Source organism: Tenrec ecaudatus, chromosome 2, assembly GCF_050624435.1.
Source record: "Tenrec ecaudatus isolate mTenEca1 chromosome 2, mTenEca1.hap1, whole genome shotgun sequence".
Taxonomy (NCBI): domain Eukaryota; kingdom Metazoa; phylum Chordata; class Mammalia; order Afrosoricida; family Tenrecidae; genus Tenrec; species Tenrec ecaudatus.
The window spans coordinates 213,872,462-213,892,053 of NC_134531.1; the positions used below are offsets into that span (position 1 = coordinate 213,872,462).

A 19,592-nucleotide genomic window follows, 5' to 3' on the forward strand; every position below is an offset into this window, starting at 1 on the left:
AAAAATTCCTTGGGACAGTTCTACTCTGTACTTGAAGGTCACTGTGAGTTAAAATCACTATGAAGGCAAGGTTTTATGTATTTATTTCTTTGGTAATGAAACAAAACAAAAAATCAAGCCCTCTGCCATAGAATGAATTCAGACTCGTAGCGATCTTATGTAGGGTGTCTAAGGTTTTCCAAATTTGTACAGGAGCAGCCAGCCTCGTATTTCTCTGAAGGCAAGACTGGCGGGTTTGAACCCTTGTCGTCAGCAGTCTGGTGCTCTATCGGATAGCACCGCCAGGGATCCTTAGACTGAGTAATAGTCCATGGCAATTTCTGATGAGACTGAAATATGTGAGTTGGTTTTAGGAGTGGTCCTCAGTTAATGTGTGAAAGCTTGAATACAGCCGTTCGCTGAACTGACTGATGGGGGAGCTGCTGCTGTCGGAGAGGAGAAAGGGTGTAGAGGGAGGACGGACCAGAAGATGCATCGGACAGACCACCACCCTTGGAATTCAAGGTGGATGAAGGCAGGTCCCAGTTTAAGTCAATTTGAAGGCTTGGAAGAGAAACTGTACCACTCATCTACCTGTGGAGTGACTGAGAGTGCCCGCATAGTCCCGTGATCATCAAGGGCCCAGGTCTGTGGTCCACAGGACCACCCCTGCCTTCACCCTGAGAAGCCAGGAGGAAGGAAGGAATGCCGAAAACCGGGCGTGGCTGGGGCTTTTCTGCAATGTACCTCTTCTCATGATTCACCTCCAGGAGGCTCCCCTTCCACGGTCTCTCTAAAGGGAGAGGAACCTGCCACCGCAGCTGGCAGGCTGCTTTGGATGGACACCTAAAACACCATCCCTGGCAAAGCGTACACATAAATTGACACAGCGCGCCTGTTGTCATGGAGATCAAAAGAGGCTCTTTCTTAAAAGAATTGGGGGTTGGGAGGGATTTGGAGGCTGGAGGAATCGCCCCAGCAAGGATGAAAGAAGGCTGTTTGGAGAGACTGCAAAAAGGAGAAAGAAGAAAGAGGGGCGAGCAGAGACAGGGCTGGAAAGGAGAGAGGACACTCCGGACGGACGGCAGAGAAAAGAGACAAGTGCAAGCCGAGTCTGAGCCCTTCCTAGACCCAGAGGTAAATGAAAGACATGTGAGGCTCAGCTTGGAAAAACAGTTCCTCATCACCTGGGAACAGTGGTCTGGCACAGGTGAGGCCTTCCCTGGGACAGGCAGTTCACTCAAAGGGATTTGAGCACAGGGGAAAGCAGAATACTCGCTCTGGAGGCAGGCTCGCAGATACCACCTTACCCTGCCTGGAATGTGCTTGGATTGCCAGGTGCTTAAATCCACAATGCAAGTGCTCCCTCGCCCACTGGAGGATTTCTCCCTAGATTTTTAAAAATTCTCTTCTCTGTCTACAGTAATATCTTGTGAGAACGTCCACTGTGTTGGAACCATGATTTGGGGAGGGAAGAGGGTGAGATCAAACACATGCTTGTGGAAAGGACCCTGCACTCCAGCAGCTGATGGTTAAGATTTTATTTTATTATTTTAATTTGTTAATCATTTTATTAGGGGCTCATGCAACTCTTATCACTATCCATACATACATAAATTGTGTAAAGCACATTTGTACATTCATTGCCCTCATCATTCTCAAAACATTTGCTCTCCACATAAGCCCCTGGCATCTGCTCCTCATTTCCCCCCTCCCTCATGAATCCGTAATGATTTATAAATTATTATTTTGTCATATCTTGCCCTGTCTGACGTCTCCCTTCATGCACTTTTCTGTTGGCCGTCCCCCAGGGAGGAGGTTATATGTAGATCCTTGTAATCGGTCCCCCCTTTCCAGCCCATCTTCCCAGTATGGCCACTCACACCACAGGTCCTGAATGGATCATCCACCTGGATTCCCCGTGTTTCCAGTTCCTATCTGTACCAGTGTACATCCTCTGGTCTAGCTATATTTGTAAGGCAGAATTGGGATCATGACAGTGGGGGAGGAGGAAGCATTTAGGAACTAAAGGAAAGTTGTACATTTCATCGTTGCTACATCACACTCTGATTGACTCGTCTCCTCCCCGAGACCCTTCTGAAGGGGATGTCCAGTGGCCGACAAATGGGCTTTGGGTCTCCACTCCCCACTCCCCTCCTCATTCACAATGATAAGATTTTTTGTTCTGATGATGCCTGATATCTGATCCCTTCAACACCTCATGATCACACAGACTGTATGCTTCTTCCATGTGGGATTTGTTTGCTTCTAAGCTAGATGGCCGCTTGTTTACCTTCAAGCCTTTAAGACCCCAGAAGCTGTATCTTTTGATAGCCGGGCACCATCAGCTTTCTTCAACACATTTGCTTATTCACCTGCTTTGTCTTCAGTGATTGTGTCAGGAAGGTGAGCATCATAGAATGCTGGTTTAGTAGAACAACATATTCTTGCATTGAGGGAGTACTTCAGTGGAGGCCCAATGTCCATCTACTACCTTAATACTAAACCTATAAATATATGTGCGTAGATCTATTTCCCCATCCTCATATATAAATATATTTACATATGTACATGTCTTTATTTAGCCTCTCTATATGCCCTTTGCCTCCTAGTTCTTTCCTCTATTTCCTTTTACTTTCCTCTTGTCCCACTACCATGCTCAATTTTCATTTGGGTTTTAGTAATTCCTCTTGGTTACGTCACCCTTAATCACGGCCTACCAGGCCTCCTACACCTTCCTCACCACCAATTTGAATCACTTGTTGTTCCCTTATCCCTGGGTTTGTTAGCACCACTACATGGTCAACATTTTGGAAGCCAGACATTTGATATGGAATGCTGGCCACAGAGGAGGCCTAAATGATTAGTTACCATTGAATTGATGGGAGAGCACTGAGTGCCAGAGGTGACCAGTGGGAAGAGAGGTCTCCCTGGGGAGTAAAATGTTGAGTTGATCCTTTGAGAATAGTAGGGCTTTTATGGTTGAAAACACGAGGAAGGACATTCTTTCAAGGGGGGTTGGTGACCAGGGGAAATGTAAAAGAATTAGAATGCCCACACTTCTTCATGGAGTCAGCGAGCCAGTACAGAGGGGCATTATAATACCCAGACTCCTGCGGCAGGGCCCAGCGGCCACAAAAGGAACCCCTGATATTTGGGGAGGCAGAGGGATTGCTAAAGGAGACTTCTTAGACAAAGTGTCTCCTCCGCGTTTTGCAACCCAGATTTAAAATATTGTTTAAGATTCCTACTTGATGTCTTCTCTTTTTATTCTCCCTATCCTATTAGACCTACTAACATAGTACCACAAAACCTAGTGATAAATCTTACATGTTTCACAATTGTTTTCTTTCTAATGCTAGTTAGCTTTGTATTCTAAAAGGGCTTTCTGTATTAGGTTACCGTCTCTTACCTGTACCAGAAACCATCTCTATCTAGTTCAGGTTTTGCATAAGTAGAGAATTGAGCCTTATCAATCAATCACCACATGACTCGAGCAGTTGTGTTTAAGGCGTTACCCCAGTTTTTAAGTAAAGTATATTAGTTACTAACTTTCAAACTATAAGAAGAATACTGTCAAACAAATGGATTAATGTAGAAAATCTGCATTTATGGGTATTTTTAGGAGTTCTGTGTTACTTCTTTTGATGTCAAGTATTCCTTTAATCCTAGTACATCTAAAAATTCAAATCTGACATGTCAGCCTATAATTTATAGATTTCCCCTATTTCTTTAGCACATTGGTTTGACTTTGTCCAAGAAAATACTTTAATTTTCTTTTTAAAGCAGTTTCTTAAGTATTTTAGAGAAGTAAAATGTCTTGTGCATAGTTTGTTTGCCACGACTCTCCAAGCCTTGTGAACGTGCTGTGCCAAAAAGAAAGTAAAGCAATTTGGGGCTCTTTGATATTATTTATTAGGTTAGTGTTAAATTCTTAGCGTACTAAAGACTAGTGATTAAAATTAAATGCAATTATTCATTAGACTTGGGATAGAATTCCATCTCTACATTTCCCTTTATAAAAGTTGCAACCTCTTGGACTTTCAATTTCATCGTTTGTAAAGAGGGGTAGTGAAGCTGTTTGAGGTCAATGGGAAGGCAACTGGGAACCCACCCACAGCACCTGCTAATTATACAGTTTAGGGAAAAGCAAGTGTTCCATAAATGATGGAGAGGACAAGTGGTGGCGGTAGTTGTGATGACAATGTCGTTGGGTGACGTTGGTGGAGATGCGGGTAGTCTAGTGGTGGTGGTGGTTGTCCAGGAGGAAGTACAGATAATATTGGCCATGGTGACGGTGATGGTGGTAGTGATGATAAAGGTGGTGGTAAGACGTGGTTGTGTTGCTATCGGTGGTAGTAATGCTGGTTCGGTGGAGATGGTGGCAGTGGAGCGTGTTGATTGGTGGTCTTCATAATAATGGTGATGCTATAGACAATTATTGTTCTAGAAGTAGAGAGATAAGTAGTCTAAACATGATTCCAACTCATGGAAGTAGCCTTCTTGAGGTTTAATTAATGTAGCATTCCTGTTTGAAAGGTACAATTCTCTCCTTGTACACCCATTGCCATGCTATCTCCTGAATATTTTCACCAACCCATAAAGAGGCCGACACCCATGAACAGTCCTCCCCTACGCCACCCACACTTCCTCTCTCAGATGATTTTAGAAATGCACGGGTGGTGGGCCTAAGACTCCAGCATTAAACTGTTTCTTGTGTACATGAATCACCTACCACTTCTTTCTCCGGTAGGACAAATTACTCTACGTGACACCTATAGATTGCTTAGACTACAACAACCTTTAAATAACTCATAAGTCTATTTAGCATATTTCATTTCAGAAGCAAAATAGCAATAAAAACAGAGGAGAGCTCTTATTTGTTCCATTGGATAAATGTGGTCGGTAACGCTGCTCGTTGTATTGCACATCTACACACTCTTATCTTGTTAACAACCAATGGAAGCATAACCTAAAAAGTTATATTAATAAGAGAGTCAACCACGCCGAAGAATATAGTGTTATAAATAAACTCAAAAATCACAGAAACTACACACACAAACTACATGTTATATTTGTGGTAGAAAGTAAATTAGGAAAAAGCAATGTCCCTAACAATGGGGAAAAGGTTAAATTAAATAAAACATCATAAAAAAATAAAGCATCATCAGAATAAAATGAGTTGGAAAGACTGGAATAAACATGGGATTATAACCATGAAAGAAAAGGAAGTGGAAAAGAAACGATACCCAACAGGTGTGCAGAATATGAAGACAACCATGAGACTGCTTTGCTTATGTACTGAAGGGTTCATTTAATTGAATATTCAGAAGGTAGGTAGAAGCTGTGTAGGAATACTGCCCAAATACGCTTAGTGTGAGGCAATAATTCTTCTACAAAACATTTTAGCCAAAGAACGAGATCATCAACACTAGGTAGGTTGTAGTTGTTCTTGTTGCCCTAGAGTCTGTTCGGACCCTCAGCGCCCCGTACACAACAGAGGAAAACACCCCTCGGGCCTGCGCCAGCTTCCCAATTGGCTTGTGTGTGAGCCATTAGCTTCCCTGGTCAACACTTCCCTTATCACCTGAAGGTATCACTCTGTACAGTGACTTCTGAGTTGATAACTTAGAAAGGATTCACATCTTAAAGCAAGTCACTTGAACCATTGATGAGAATGAATGACGAATTTTAAACATTTAATACGTCGGGCACAAGGAGGCACAATGGTTAAGCACACGACTGCAAACTGGAAAGTTGGTAGTGTTAAGCCATCCAGCAGCTCCTCAGAAAAAGAGATGGCGTAGTGCTTATGCACTGGGCTGATAATGGCATGGTCAGCGCTTCGAGCCCACCAGCCATTCTGAGTAAAGATGAACAGGCTCGGTAGTGCTGTAACGAATTATAGTCTCACAAACCCATAGGTATAGTTCTACCCTATTCTATGGGGTCACTATGAGTCAGAGTGGACTCAACAGCAGTGGGTTCGGTGTTTTGCTTTTTGATTCCATAAAGATTTCCTAAGAAAGTCCTACGGGCAGTTCTATTCTGACACACGGCATGACTGTTAGACAGAATCAACTCAACAGCACACAGCAACGACGAACGCCATTGTGACCACTGCATTTAAGAATTAAAAACAAGCAAACTGTGAAACAGGAGAACTTACCTTTGTTTAAATTTGACTCTCAATGACTTTTGTTAGGAAATCTGATTTAATGATTCAGTATAGAAAAGTAGTTCAGTACCGGTAGGAAAACAATATCCTTGGAAATGAGTTGTGAAAATCTAAAATCTTTGCATCCTCTTTCAGAACACAGAGAACAACTGCAGCACCCTTCCCTATTGGCTCAGTGGGGCCCATGTGTTTGCATATGATTGGCAAGTACGGATTGTTACATAGGACTCGCTGTTGACTGGACTAGGAGAAGAAATGGTGTCGTGGCTGCTCCCCTGCTCTCTGCACACAGCACTCATCCAGACTGGGCCCAGAGCGCCGCCAGCAGGAAGAGACTTGCTCTGGCAGTGGAGCGTGGCTTTACTTCTCTTGGGTAAAGCAGCCTAACGTCTACACACAGCCCAGGCGCCTAATCCTGCCGAGAGACGACATTGCAGATGGTCTTCATAATTTACTGGCTTTATTCATTGGCTTAGCTGCTTCTCTGACTTCTCACGCTCCAAACTCCCCTCCTTCAGATTCCGCTGCTTTGCAAGGGCCAGCCCCACCTTGTCCTTTCTCCAGGCTGTGCATGTTACAGCCTCTGCCAGGAGAGGCTCCGGAGCTCTGGGGGCAGAGTGGGTTATGCGTTGGGTTGCTTAACTGCACGGTCAGCGGCTCTGTGGGAGAAGCCGGCTCCTCCCGTGGCATCTTCCTCTTCACTTCCTTGGGTCCCACCCGTTCTTCCAAAGCCACCTGGGTTTGCCTCTTCATACCGCTTCAGACCACTCTCACGGGCCACTTTCTCCATGCCTGCTGGCCGTCACCCTCCAATGCCTGCACACAGACACTTCGCGGTTCTGTAGAGTCTCTCAAGTGCTTCGGTGTTTACCCTTGCTCTCCAACTGAGCGAACGGCAAGTTCAGCACAGAGCCGGGTTTTCAGAGCTCTGAGAGCTCAAGATGTTATGTATGCGTCCATGGGTATACATCTACAAGGAGGGCTTTAAACAATTCAGGGAAAATCTATGGTCTTATAATTTGTATACATATGTGTGTGTAAACATATATATCTTTTGTATTTTGAAACTCAATTTTTTTCATTTTCAATAATTTTATTGGCATAAAAGTCACATGTCATACAATTTAATCATTCGATCATATTCAGAATTGTGCAATCATCACCACAATTAATTTGAGAACGTTTTCTCCTTTCTCAAACTCAGTGTTTGTTAGCTACTTACTTGCCCACAGCCTCCCCTGCGATGCACCCAGCTAATTAGTAATCCACTGTTAGTCCGGGTAGACTAGAGAAACAAATCCAGGGAGACTCATATGTGTATAAAAGAGGACTGTATATCAAAAAGCAATTATACATTAAGAAAATATCCCAGCCCAGTCCAGATCAAGTCCGTAAGTCCGATATTACCCCACATGTCGATACTAGTCCATAAATTCCTCTTCAGACTCATGCAGCCATGCAATGACGCTGAATGCAGGAAGATGATAGGCCAGTGGGTAGAAAGTCTTATGGATCCAGTGGTGGTAGAAGCATCTCAGCACTGATGTGGGTCTCCAGGTGGCTTCTCCAGCTCTAGGGCTCTGGGTCTATCAGTGTAGCTCCATGTGGCTTGTTAACAGGAATCACCCGCAGGGAGTCGAACCAAGAGAGACTGTATCTGGCCTCCAGTGAACTATTTCTTTCCTTCGCGCAGGCTAGACTCCACCCCTTCACAAGTTGACAGGAGATTATGTAACCGCCACACTATCTATAGATTTAGTTGTCTTGAATTTCTGTCACATACAGAAAATTGTACAAAACAAACCAGGAACCAAACCACCACCACCAACAATAAAACCAATAGAAGTAGCAAAACAAACAGAAAAATCTCTGTGAAAAAGAAAGCAGAAAATAAGAAAACCTGAACCAACTTTAAAACGGGTCCACCAGGAGATCAAAGGATAAGGCGTCACATAGGTTTTGGTGTATGCATACATACATCCGTAGGCTTACACTCTCACATGCGGACCAGAGGAAGGCGCTCAAGGAGAGAGGTTAGCGCAGTGGCTGCACCAATGGATCAGGCATAAGAACAATTGTGAGGATGGTCAGGACTGGGCAGAGTGTCTTTCTGTTGTGCACAGCGTTGCTGTGGGGCAGCACTGCCTCGATGGACCTAACAACAAAAGCATACAGACATCTGCGCACATGTGTTGACTGCTCAAAGACCTGCAGAGAACTGACTACTTGTCCATCCCCTGGGAGTGGGTCTTAGGGAGAGCTGGAGAAGGGTCTGCCTTCTAAAAAAAGAGCCAACTATGGCTAGCAAAATGCTCTGTCTCTGAATTGGTACACTGTTCTCTCATAGGATCGCTATGAGCCAGAATCACCCCCAAATGATCCCCAAGGAACGTAGGCCTTGTTGCAAGAAGGCCGGTTCCCTGCCTTGTCGCTCAGGACCCTTCACATTCTACCTGTCAACTTGGAAAGGTCGCTGTCGTTGAAAGTCCTGCTAGAGTGTTAGCTTTACATGGGGGTAGAGAGCCTCGTTTTTCTTTTCTTTTTAAACTATTTTATTGGGAGTTTTTATAGCTCCTATTGCAATCCATCCATCCATCCATTGTGTCAAGCACATTTGTACATATGTTGCCATCATCATTTACAAAACAGTTTCTTTCTACTTGAGCCCTTGGTATCAGCTCATTGCTTCCCCACTCCTTTCCCTACCCCACCTCCCACATGAGCCCTGATAATTTATATGTATATTCTTCTTCATGTCCTACACCAACCATTGTCTCCCTTCACTCACTTTTCTGTAGTTCGTCCCCCTGGGAGGCGGATATAGTTTAATCATTTTTATTGGTTCTCCCTTTCTTCCCCCCACCTTCCACTTCTCCTCCTGGTATTGCTACTTTCATTATTGGTCATGAGGGGTTTATCTGTCCTGGATTCCCTGTGTTTGGAGCTCTTATCTATACCAGTGTACATGTTCTAATCTAGCCACATTTTGTAAGGTAGAATTGGGGTCATGATAGGGGGAAGCATTAAAGAACTAGAGGAAAACTGTGTGTTTCATATACTGCACCCTCACTGGCTCCTCTCTTACTTATGACCATTCTGTGAGGAGATGTTCAATTGTCTACAGATGGGCTTTGGGTCTCTACTCCGTTCTCTCCCTCATTCACATAAATATGATATTTTGTTCTGGGTCTTTGATACCCGATCCCATCAATACCTTATGATCACACAGTCTGGTGTGCTTTTTCCACGTGCGCTTTGTTGCTTCTCAGCTAGATTGCTTCTAGTTTATCTTAAAGTCTTTAAGACCCTAATGCTATATCTTTTGACAGCCGGGCACCATCTTCACCATCAATTTTAGATCACTTGCTGATTCCTTGTCCCTGGGTTTGTTGGCACCCCCTTCTTTCCCTCACCTCCCCCTCTCCCGTGTCCCCACGTCCGACCCTGGAACAGTCAATCCTGTTGTTTTCTACTCTGGATTATTCATCCCACCTATCTTATCTAGATAGACTTGCAAAAACAAGAATATACCCCCAAACAAAACAACAACAAGAGCTCCAATGAGATCAGAGAGGGAGAGAGGGACCGGACTTACAAGCTTCAGTTTGCAAACTCACTTCTAGAACACATTGAAATCAAAGCCTGGCACAGTGTCTGCAAGCTCAATACACAGGTACAAGGAAGAATGGCTTCCCTGTGTGATCATTGTTATGCGTGGAAGCACCACACCTCAATCTGCCACGTGAAAAGTCTCAACCAATCAGGGAAGACGGTGTGGGGCAGAGGCTGAGAAGGGAGGGGGAGGCCGGCCTCCAGCAGGGCTACCTGCTTCTCAGATATCCACTGATCAGTGTGCATCCCTGGCTTATCACTGCCCCTGTGGTCCATAGCTGTAAAAGGTGGGTAACAGGACTGTCATCTCCCAGGGTTGTGGTAGGAATTGAATGCACGGGTCAGGTAAAGCAGGAATGAACGCGCGCCAACAGCAAGCCCTGTGGGTGAGTACGCTGGGATGATGCCCTTACCACTACAGTTACACTTCTTGTTTGAATATATTTCTGTGTCCTGGAAGAGTCTCTACGTGGGGGTGGGGTGATTTCATCCCTGTCGCACCTCAGGGGTTCTTCAGTGTCTTCTTTTCTTTCCTGTTCCCGTGTAGGCTCCCAAGAAGCACTTGCAGAATGGGATCATCCGAGGCTACCAAATAGGATACCGAGAGTACAGCACCGGGGGCAACTTCCAGTTCAACATCATCAGTATTGACACCACTGGGGACAGTGAGATTTACACCCTGGACAACCTAAATAAGTTCACCCAGTATGGCCTGGTGGTGCAGGCCTGCAACCGGGCCGGAACGGGACCTTCTTCTCAGGAAATCATCACCACCACCCTCGAGGATGGTATGGCTGAGGAGGGGCGGGGAAGGTCATGGCGCTCCTACGGGACTATTTCACTATTTCGGTGTGACATCGGGGGTGGGGGGGTGGTCCCTGTAGTCTGGCTCTCTGCAGTGACAAGGGCGACAGGGCCGGCAGGGTCTCTGGAGGGGAAGAAGCTCCTCTACTTAACCCAGGAGCTGAATGGACTGGAGCACGTCCTTGGCAGAATCTAGCCCCAAAGCCCAAATCCATTCTTGTTCCCTCTTTTATTTCAAGCTTGAGTGAAATCCAGCCTTTCTTAATTGTTCCTCCAGTCTGACTGGAATGTAGCAATCTGATCTTCTAAGAACGTCTCCTAAAGCAATGTTAAAAAGGGGTTTCTTTCTGCATTTTTCTATTTTTTTAATTGATTGCTTAATATTATCAGGTATTCTGAGACCCAAGGAAAATGACTGATCAGGCTTCCTTGTGTAAATCTGATAGTGATTGAGTGCCCCCTGGCGGCCATCGGGGATAAAATCTCCCTCGCACTCTGACATGCTAATATGATAAACTACAGAAGTACATGGAAAACCAGGGGGCTCTGGAGGTGCAGAAATAAGGCAGGGGAGGCGTTAACAATCGCAACAAGGAGTGGGTTCTAAAGCAACAAGCTTAGACTGCAATCACCTCGTGTGCAACTAGCCACTTGATCATAGGTTTGCGGGAGCAGATTATGATTTATATCTACAATTTTGGATCATTACCCTAGGCAAAGAAGTCTTAGATGAGCAGAAGCCCAAAGACCGTGGAGTTTTCTTTTCATTTCACAATCTTTGCAATAATGGCTCAACGTGCCTTTTCTTTTGACTACAACCCTCAGTTTTCATCATGAGGCGTGCTCTCAGCCCCAGTGCTCCCGGTCTGCACAAACTCGGGGCTGCCATTGGCCCAATCACCTTCTGACCTGTCGCTTACTGCACTGCTTCCCTTTCCTCTGATGAAACACTCTCATCTCGGAAGGGGCGATGGTGGGGAAGGGCCAGTGTACGAGTTAGGATGACGTTTCTGCTCTTCAGCACTTTCAATAGTGGGAATCCCTGTTTGTATGCCAGCTATTACAAACGGTGAAGGTGGGGTGTGTGGAATAAATGGGCCTTAAAACAGTAGCTCAGAAGCTACTATTTTAATCCAAAAATAAGCCAGACAATTAATGGCCCTTTACTCCCATCATCTGATCAGAAATGTACTCAGCTGCTTAAAATGAGGAAAGGCTAATAAACGGAAAACCAGCAAAGGTGGAAGGGGAAATTATGGAAGTCCAGCAGGGCCTGAGCATAAACTCAAGATCTTTTCTGAGCTAATAACTGTGTGTATGGGTAAACGGCACTTGGAATTTGGGGGTGGTGGTTGTTAGGTGTTTTGTTCGGGGCATTGAGGACAAATTTCAGTTTAGCTTGAACACTGGTACTGTAAATGATGTGTCTTCAGTATTGCTTTCACAATTAAAACCACCCACGGTTACTACAGAGTCTAATGATTTCATTTCAGTGCCCAGTTTCCCCCCTGAAAATGTCCAAGCCATAGCAACATCACCAGAAAGCATATCAATATCCTGGTCCACGCTTTCCAAAGAAGCCCTGAACGGAATTCTCCAGGGGTTCCGAGTCATTTACTGGGCCAACCTCATGGACGGAGGTAAGCACACTAAACTGGGGGTTGAATTTGTCCCTCAGGAAACACAATGGAATTTGCAGACCCCATTCCTACTGTGGGGTCAAGACAAATAGGCACCATCCTCTTTTCCCCATGCTATTTCGTTTTCATGCCTCACCCAACATTATATCAGGCACATTTGTTGTCGTTATACTTTGCTGCTCTGGAGTAGGCTCCAACTTCTGGTGTCCATATGGGTCAGAGTAGAACTATGCTCTATACAGTGTTCAAAGACTGATTCTCAGGAGTAGACTCACTGCCAGACTGCTTTGTTCCAATAGACGTCTGGGTGGACTTGAACCTCCAACCTTTGAGTTAGCTGCAAACACATTAAACTCAGGAATGACAGGTACATAAAAGCTATGTCAAATATCCCATGCTGGCAAAGAAAGAACTCGGAGTACAGGCGAGGGGTGGTCCTTGAGCAAGCGTGGACTAGGTGTGTTTCTCTAATTGGGTGTGTCTGTGTATTTTGGACCTGTCATTGTGAGAGAGCACTCTCTGGAGAAGGACATAATGCTTGGTGAAGTACACGGGCAGCCTCAATGAGCCGGACTGATACCAGAGGCTGCACCGATAGGCTCCGACATGGCAGCGATTGTGGCAGTGGTGCAGACACAGCTACAGTCCCTTCTGTTGAGTCACTGTGCATTGGGCCAAGTCAACGACACCCAAGAGCAACACCATCCATGCCAAGACATCGCCCTCACGCACTGCTGCCAGCAGAGACACCTGAGCCAGTAGCTACCAAGTGTTACGTCTGAATCCTACAAGATTGACCTCTTCTGCTCCCCAAAAGGGACTTTGCCGAGAAGCGTCTTAAGTTCCTGCATTTGGACTGTGAGACTACAGGCCTGGGGTCTGAGCAGTGGTGCCGCAACTCCCGCAGGAAGCAGGGCCCACTGCAGACTTTCTAGTACCTTCCTTTCATCGCTTTCTCTTCATTCTTCCCCATTATTTCCTTTCTTCCTCTCTTCCCCCTTTGTTTCTTTGTTGTTGTTGCTTTCTTTCAAAATGTAGGCCAAAATCCTACAGCTTGTTTGGGCAAGACTGTGGGAAGGCAGAGCCCTACTGGAAAGGCAGCTAGCCTTTTTCCTAAGAGAACATCCATCACGGTGTGCATGTCGGCCAAGCTTCCCTCCTGGAACTCTGTCGTGTGACCGATGCCTGGCAGGACAGGCCTCCCAAAGTTGGCCCCGTCAGCATCCTTCCCTGCTGTCAGTCGCCTAGCTTCCTCCTGCACCGTCTGTACCTGGCCAGGCTCCTCCTCCAGTTTGGTGATTCGATCAGCCCACCTGACCAGGGGGGGACTCCGGTGGGTGATCTCTGACTTTGTGTGAGCACACCTTGTCCCAAACCAACCCTGTCCTTCCTTAGGCCCACGTGGGGTGGTTCTGCAAACAGAGCCCCATCTACGCACTCATTCCTGGAACACACATGACTCATTAAACACACACACACACACACACACACACAAAAGCGGGTCTCAGAGAGTGTAGGAGCTGCCAATGATTGGGACTCAGGTTGAGGTGGGCATGTCTTTCCCAATGAACTCTCTCCCCCACCCCCCACCCGGGAGATTCTGTTCTTATCTGTCACCCAACACGTTAATGGCTGGACTGGGTGCTGTTGCAGGAACAGGCAGCAACAACAAATATGCTGGTTGCATGTGTTGTTGTTATAACAGTCTGCGAATAAAGGAAGGAAGAAACATTTGCAAAATAACTGCAACTTGCCGAGTAAATACTGGTGTTCAAGACGTAGCTGTTCATGTCTGCAGCCAGAACTGCCTCCCAGCCACAAGGGCCGGGCCTACTCCTTGATTCAGATCCAGACCTTCTCATGATGCACAGTGCTGAAGGCACGCTGTAACCACCCACCCATCCGCCCCCCTACCGACATGCTAGCTAACGGAGCTGCTCCTCTGTGCTGGACGGCACTAGGCAGAGAGGGTGTGGTTTCCACCTGGATGGAGACTCTACATTAGGCAGAGTAAGAGAAGCTAATACGTACGTATAACCCGAATATGAACTAGATTTCATAGCCCTATTGGGCGACCCCATAGGTCTGTGGGTTCTCAGCCTTCCTAACACTGTGACCCTTTAATACAGTTCCTCATCTTGTGGTGACCCCAGCCATCAAATTATTTTTGTTGGTACTTCATAACTCTAATTTTGCTACTGTTATGAATCAGGTCACCCCTGTGAAAGGGTTGTTTGACCCCCAAAAGGGTCATGACCCACAGGTTGAGAACCGCAGCCCTAGATGAACAGTTTCAACTTGATTCCTTAACAACTTCACATCACCACCACCCCAACCAAATAAACAGCTTTAAACACACACACACAGATATATAGAGCAATGAACATTTGAAAAAGTGATCTATGTCATGGATAGACTATTATTATGGTACCAGTACATAAGTTGGGTTCTGTAGAGAAGTAGTAATCAGTAACACTAGCATGTATTGTAAACAGAGAGAGATATTTCTATCCTGAAATGGTTTACACAGTCATAGAAATAGGCATGTCCATTCTGACTCAAGGGAGGCGCCTCCTGACTCGTGGAAGCAGGATGGTGAAGCCGAGGCTAGTGCATGCAGAGGGCTGCAGTCAACCGAATGCACCCGCCACTGACAATCCACTGACAGTCCACTGACAGTCCACTGACAGCTCCTGGGATTGGCAGAAAGCACAGCAGGAGAGGGAGGAACCAGATGAGAGATCCAGCTCTGGCAGAAGGCATGGGGCCAAGGAAGAGATGACTGCTCAGGCTCTCTCTCTTACATGAAAGGCCTGTGACACCATGTGACAGGTTGGGCTCCAGCCTTGGCCTTACCCAGGAGAGTCGAGTTGACATAATTCCTTGTCATCACAGTTCGTGTGTTCTTGTTCTGGTCAGCTACTTCTCCTCTGGATTAAAAACATTCCACTTCCTGGCATACTCAGCTAAAAGCAATCTTACACTAAAACAACTCCTAGTGTACGTGTGGGAAATAAGCATTTCCAGACTCCAGAAGGGGTCATTCATCCACATCATTCATCTTATGCAAAGCCCTGGTGGTGCAATGGTTAAGCTCTCATTTACTAACCAAAAGGTTGGCAGTTCAAATCCACCATCTGCTCCACAGGAGAATATGGCAGTCTGCTTCCGTAAAGATTATAGTCTTCGAAACCCGATGAGGCAGTTCTCTGTCCTATAAGCTCCCCGTAAGTCTGAGTCAATTCATCAGCAGTGAATGTGGGGGTTTCGTTTATCATCTGTTTGCATAAATCTCATATGGACTCATCATGCCTATTAGCCCCCAGCTCCTCTGGTGGTTGATGTCCTTGACATGGCTCAGCCAGCCATGCCTTCACAAACGTGAGCGCCCAGAAGCATAAGGCTCTCTACATGGAGTGTATTGAAAATGTATGCAGATCTGAGAGATAGTTTACATACTCAGGCACCGTGTGGCTTGATGAATCAATCATGCATTACATACAACATGCACTTCTACTTTCATAAAGAAATCCTCAAAAACCCAAACTTTCCTATAAACAGCCACTTTGCTACCTATACAAGAGACCCTTTGCAATGAGCGGGTAACTGCATGCAATCCCTGAACGCACCATGGGAGAGGTATTGAGCTGCTAACTGCAAGGCTATTGGGTCAAACCCCACCAGCCACTCTCCGGGAGCGAGACGAGGCTGTCTGCAGAGTAAATCAGAGTCGACTTGATGACCGTGGGACAGTGGGTTTGTTTGGGGGTGGGGGGTGGGTATTGAGGTGGGTCATGTGATTGCTGGGTGCACAAGACCTCCACAAGTCCCCTTTAGACAGTTTCTGCAAAGTTTGGTGCCTGCAGATTTAACGTGATTTCAGCAGTGACAGTATTGGATCTCTCTGGTGAGAAATACCTCAGTCCTTGGTTTCTCATGACAAAGAATTCACACCGAAGCCTGGTTTGAGATCTAAGTGGGTTTTTGTAAAAGATAGAAGTTTCAGGTGTTGCAGTTAATTGAACACAGGACTGCACCCACACACGTGGGGACCTGAGGCTAGAGCGAGAGCCCATAGCACTGCAGAGCAGAAGGCAGGGGAGCAGCAGGAAAGAGAGGGGGGTGGTGGTCGTCTCCAGGCTCCGGGTTTTTGGGGCCTTCCACTGGGAGGCGTGGTCAACAGTACTGGTTGACCCAGTTGGCTGAATTAAGTCCACCTGGCTTAAATTGGGGCAGTCCAGGTGTACCGCCCACCTAGGTGTTACACACCCCTCTCCCCTCCCTGCTCCACTTAGAGGCCTGAATTAGCCATGCCCTTTAGCCTTTGTTGGCTTCCAGCCTCCTGTAGGGCCCCTCAGCATGGAGGGGAACAACCCCCTCTCTTGCTACCTAACAGTAAATGAGTGTGTAAAGAACACTACCTGCTCACGAATGAGCCAGCATCACATACGCATCTACTCACAGACCTCCAGGAAGCAGAAAGAATTAAAGATTTTTACTACTCCCAAGATTGGCTGCGCGCCAAGTACTCGCAGACATAGATGTAAGAAAGTCACTTTGTCATTGTTAATGTCATCAGCTATGGTAAAACAGGCTAACATAATTGATAGGAAAGATTCCATTTTAAAACTCTGGAGAAACGTACGCACATTTTCTCCCTATCAAAAAGTTAAATTATTTTTAAGAGCTGCCAGAAACTCTTCACCTGCATTTGTTAGGCCCGTTGTCCATTTTGAAAGGTCGCCGTTTCCATCTGCATCTGAGGTACTTAGCACACTTTGTTTTGTTTTTTTCTTCCTCTGAGACAAAGACAGTTGGTTCTGAAAAGAAGCAACATTTAGGTGTCAGCTAGTTGTGGGTGTATGTGTGCTGGTCAGGGTCTGCCTCAGAGAAGTTCATGCCGCCCTCCTTTTACTTTGTTTTGTTTTCTGCCTTGAAACATGTTGAGAATGAGATGGAGTCTGAATGAGAACATGCAATATTTTGTTTTAAAAGCTTTCTTTTTTGTAAAACAAACTATATAACTTCAAAACGGGTAGTTGTTTCCCATTTGTGTTCATTATTTTGTGAAATTTCTGTTACCATCCACGTCCTGTTTTTCAGTTGAGATGTTTGCTTTTATTTATTTTCTTGTTAAGCTGTAGGATTTGTTTCTACATTCTTGAGATCAAACCCTTATCAGACAGATGACTCTTAAATATTTTCCCTCAATCTACTGATCTCTTAGTGTTGTTTGTTGAGAAACTTCTTTGATGCGCATCTTTTTTTTTTATCAAGGTTGTGCATTTTGATTCAGCCAGATTTGTCCATTTTGTCTTAGTTTGCAGGCTTTCATCATTCCTAGGAACCTGTTTTTTTTAATGTTAACAGTTTTGTGATGTTTAATCCACGTATCCTACAATTCAATGGTTTGAACATATTATAAAGAGTTATGTGATTATCACCACAGTTTTAGAACATTTTCATCTTTCTGGTACTCATTATCAGCTTCCTGTTTCCCTGCCACCTCCCCTGACCTAACCCTAGGAAGCTATGAATCCAGTTACTGTCTCTGTAGATTCACCTGGATCTCACAGACTTCTAACAACTCCATAGGACAGAGCAGAGCGACACCAGTGAGTTTATGACACGAACTCTTTACAGGAGTGGAAAGCTCCCCATCCCTTCTCTCTCTCTCTCTCTCTCTCTCTCTCTCTCTCTCTCTCTCTCTCTCTTCCCTATGGATCAGCAGCTGATGGTTCAGAACTGCTGACCCAATGGTAAGCAGCTCAACACATATATACTATCCCACCTATGCGTGGGCATCGACGCGATGATAGTACGTTTGATTTGTGCTGGATTTCATATGAAGAAAAACACACAGAAATGAGCAGACACAGTAACAAAGTAAACCCCTGGTCAAAGAGAAAACAGAAGATCATAAAAGCTAGAACACATGTTAAATGGACAAAAAGAACACGCATGATAAGGTGTTAAGTTTTAACCTACCTGTATCTGTGTTTGTTCTTGTGTACTTTTTAATAACATTCTTAAGGCGATAGCACCCAAACCACTTTGTGTTCACCCACTAACATAAAGGCTAATGGCTGTAACCGCACAGTAGCATCATGTCTTAGAATCAACGTTGGCTCCTAGTGACCCTCTAGGCCAGACTAGAACTGCCCCTGTGGGGTCCCAAGACAGTAACGATGGGGGTAGAAATCTCCATCTTTCCCCCAGGAAGCAGGAGAACAGAAGCCCTGGTGACATAACAGGCGACCCGTTGAGCTGCTCGCTACAAGGTCAGTGGTTTGAACCCACCAGTCACTCCATGGGAGGAGGAGGAGGCTGCCGGCTCCCCTGAACAGAAGCCAACACAACAGAAACACGTTCCACTAACATAGCAGAAACACGCCATTCACAAAGGTCCTTCAAACCACATGCAGAGCGGGGGGCTCACAACACACACTGTAGGAGGACGTGCCTTCCACCATAATAACTGTGAGAGGTGGCTTGTCTCCTGATTGTGGCCCAGGACATGACCCACACGTCCCTCTTAGTGCCTCCCTCTCCACTTCTCTCACAACTCTTGCCATAAACAAGAGTGGACTAAACATCTGCACCGCCTAACAAAATGAAACAGAAAGTCTACTGTTAGTGAGTTGATTCTGACTCATAGAGACCCTATAAGCCAGAGTAGAACTGCCACGGTGGATTTCCTAGGCTGGGGCTTGGTGGCATAGTGGCTACACATTGGGTTCTGATTGAGAGCCGCATGGTTGGCAGTTTGAAACTACCACCCGCTCCACAAGAGAAAATGGGACGGTCTACACTCATGACCCGTGTGAAGAGTTAAAGACTTGGAAACCCCCAGGAGTGTTGCTGTGAGTCAGCTTCTCCTCGACGGCAGGGATCGGGGCAGTCTTTGGGGCAGTCGAAAGCCTCATCTTTCTCAGGAGAAGCACCTGGTGGATTCAGGCGGTTTTTCTCACACTTAGCAGACCAACGGTAACTACTAGACAGACCCCTGGGGTTCCTTCAGCCCTGCCTGCTCTGTGCTTACTGGAATTCTACTTTTCTGCTCCAGACAGTTCCGCTCTGGTCCTTGGGGTGACCAGCACACACAGATACACAAAGGATGTGCGGAGATCGTCCAAATCACAAAACAGGTGGCCGTCCAGCTCCAAACTTGTAGGCAGTGCCTTGCAGGAGGAGGGGCAAGAAAGGCGGAGAGGAGAAAGTCCATTGAGTCTGCCCACCGTGCCTGCTCTGGACTCTCTGTCTTGGCTCCTCTTCAGTCTTTCACTGGGGGAGAGAGTGACAGAAGGGCTCTGAGCGTGGACCGTGGACTCACTCCAGGCCACGGTACCTGACTCGATGGCCATGCTGCCGGGAACCCT

The 19,592-nt window shown here is 46.0% G+C and overlaps 1 protein-coding gene across 1 annotated transcript in view; it reads left to right on the forward strand.

The window, feature by feature from the left end:
* DSCAM (DS cell adhesion molecule) overlaps positions 1 to 19,592 on the forward strand; it is a 646,922-nt gene that overhangs the window by 510,060 nt on the left and 117,270 nt on the right. The window contains exons 17-18 of the mRNA XM_075542914.1: positions 10,317 to 10,557; positions 12,067 to 12,213. Of these exons, the coding sequence (XP_075399029.1) occupies positions 10,317 to 10,557; positions 12,067 to 12,213 (388 nt within the window). The remainder of the gene's footprint in view (positions 1 to 10,316; positions 10,558 to 12,066; positions 12,214 to 19,592) is intronic.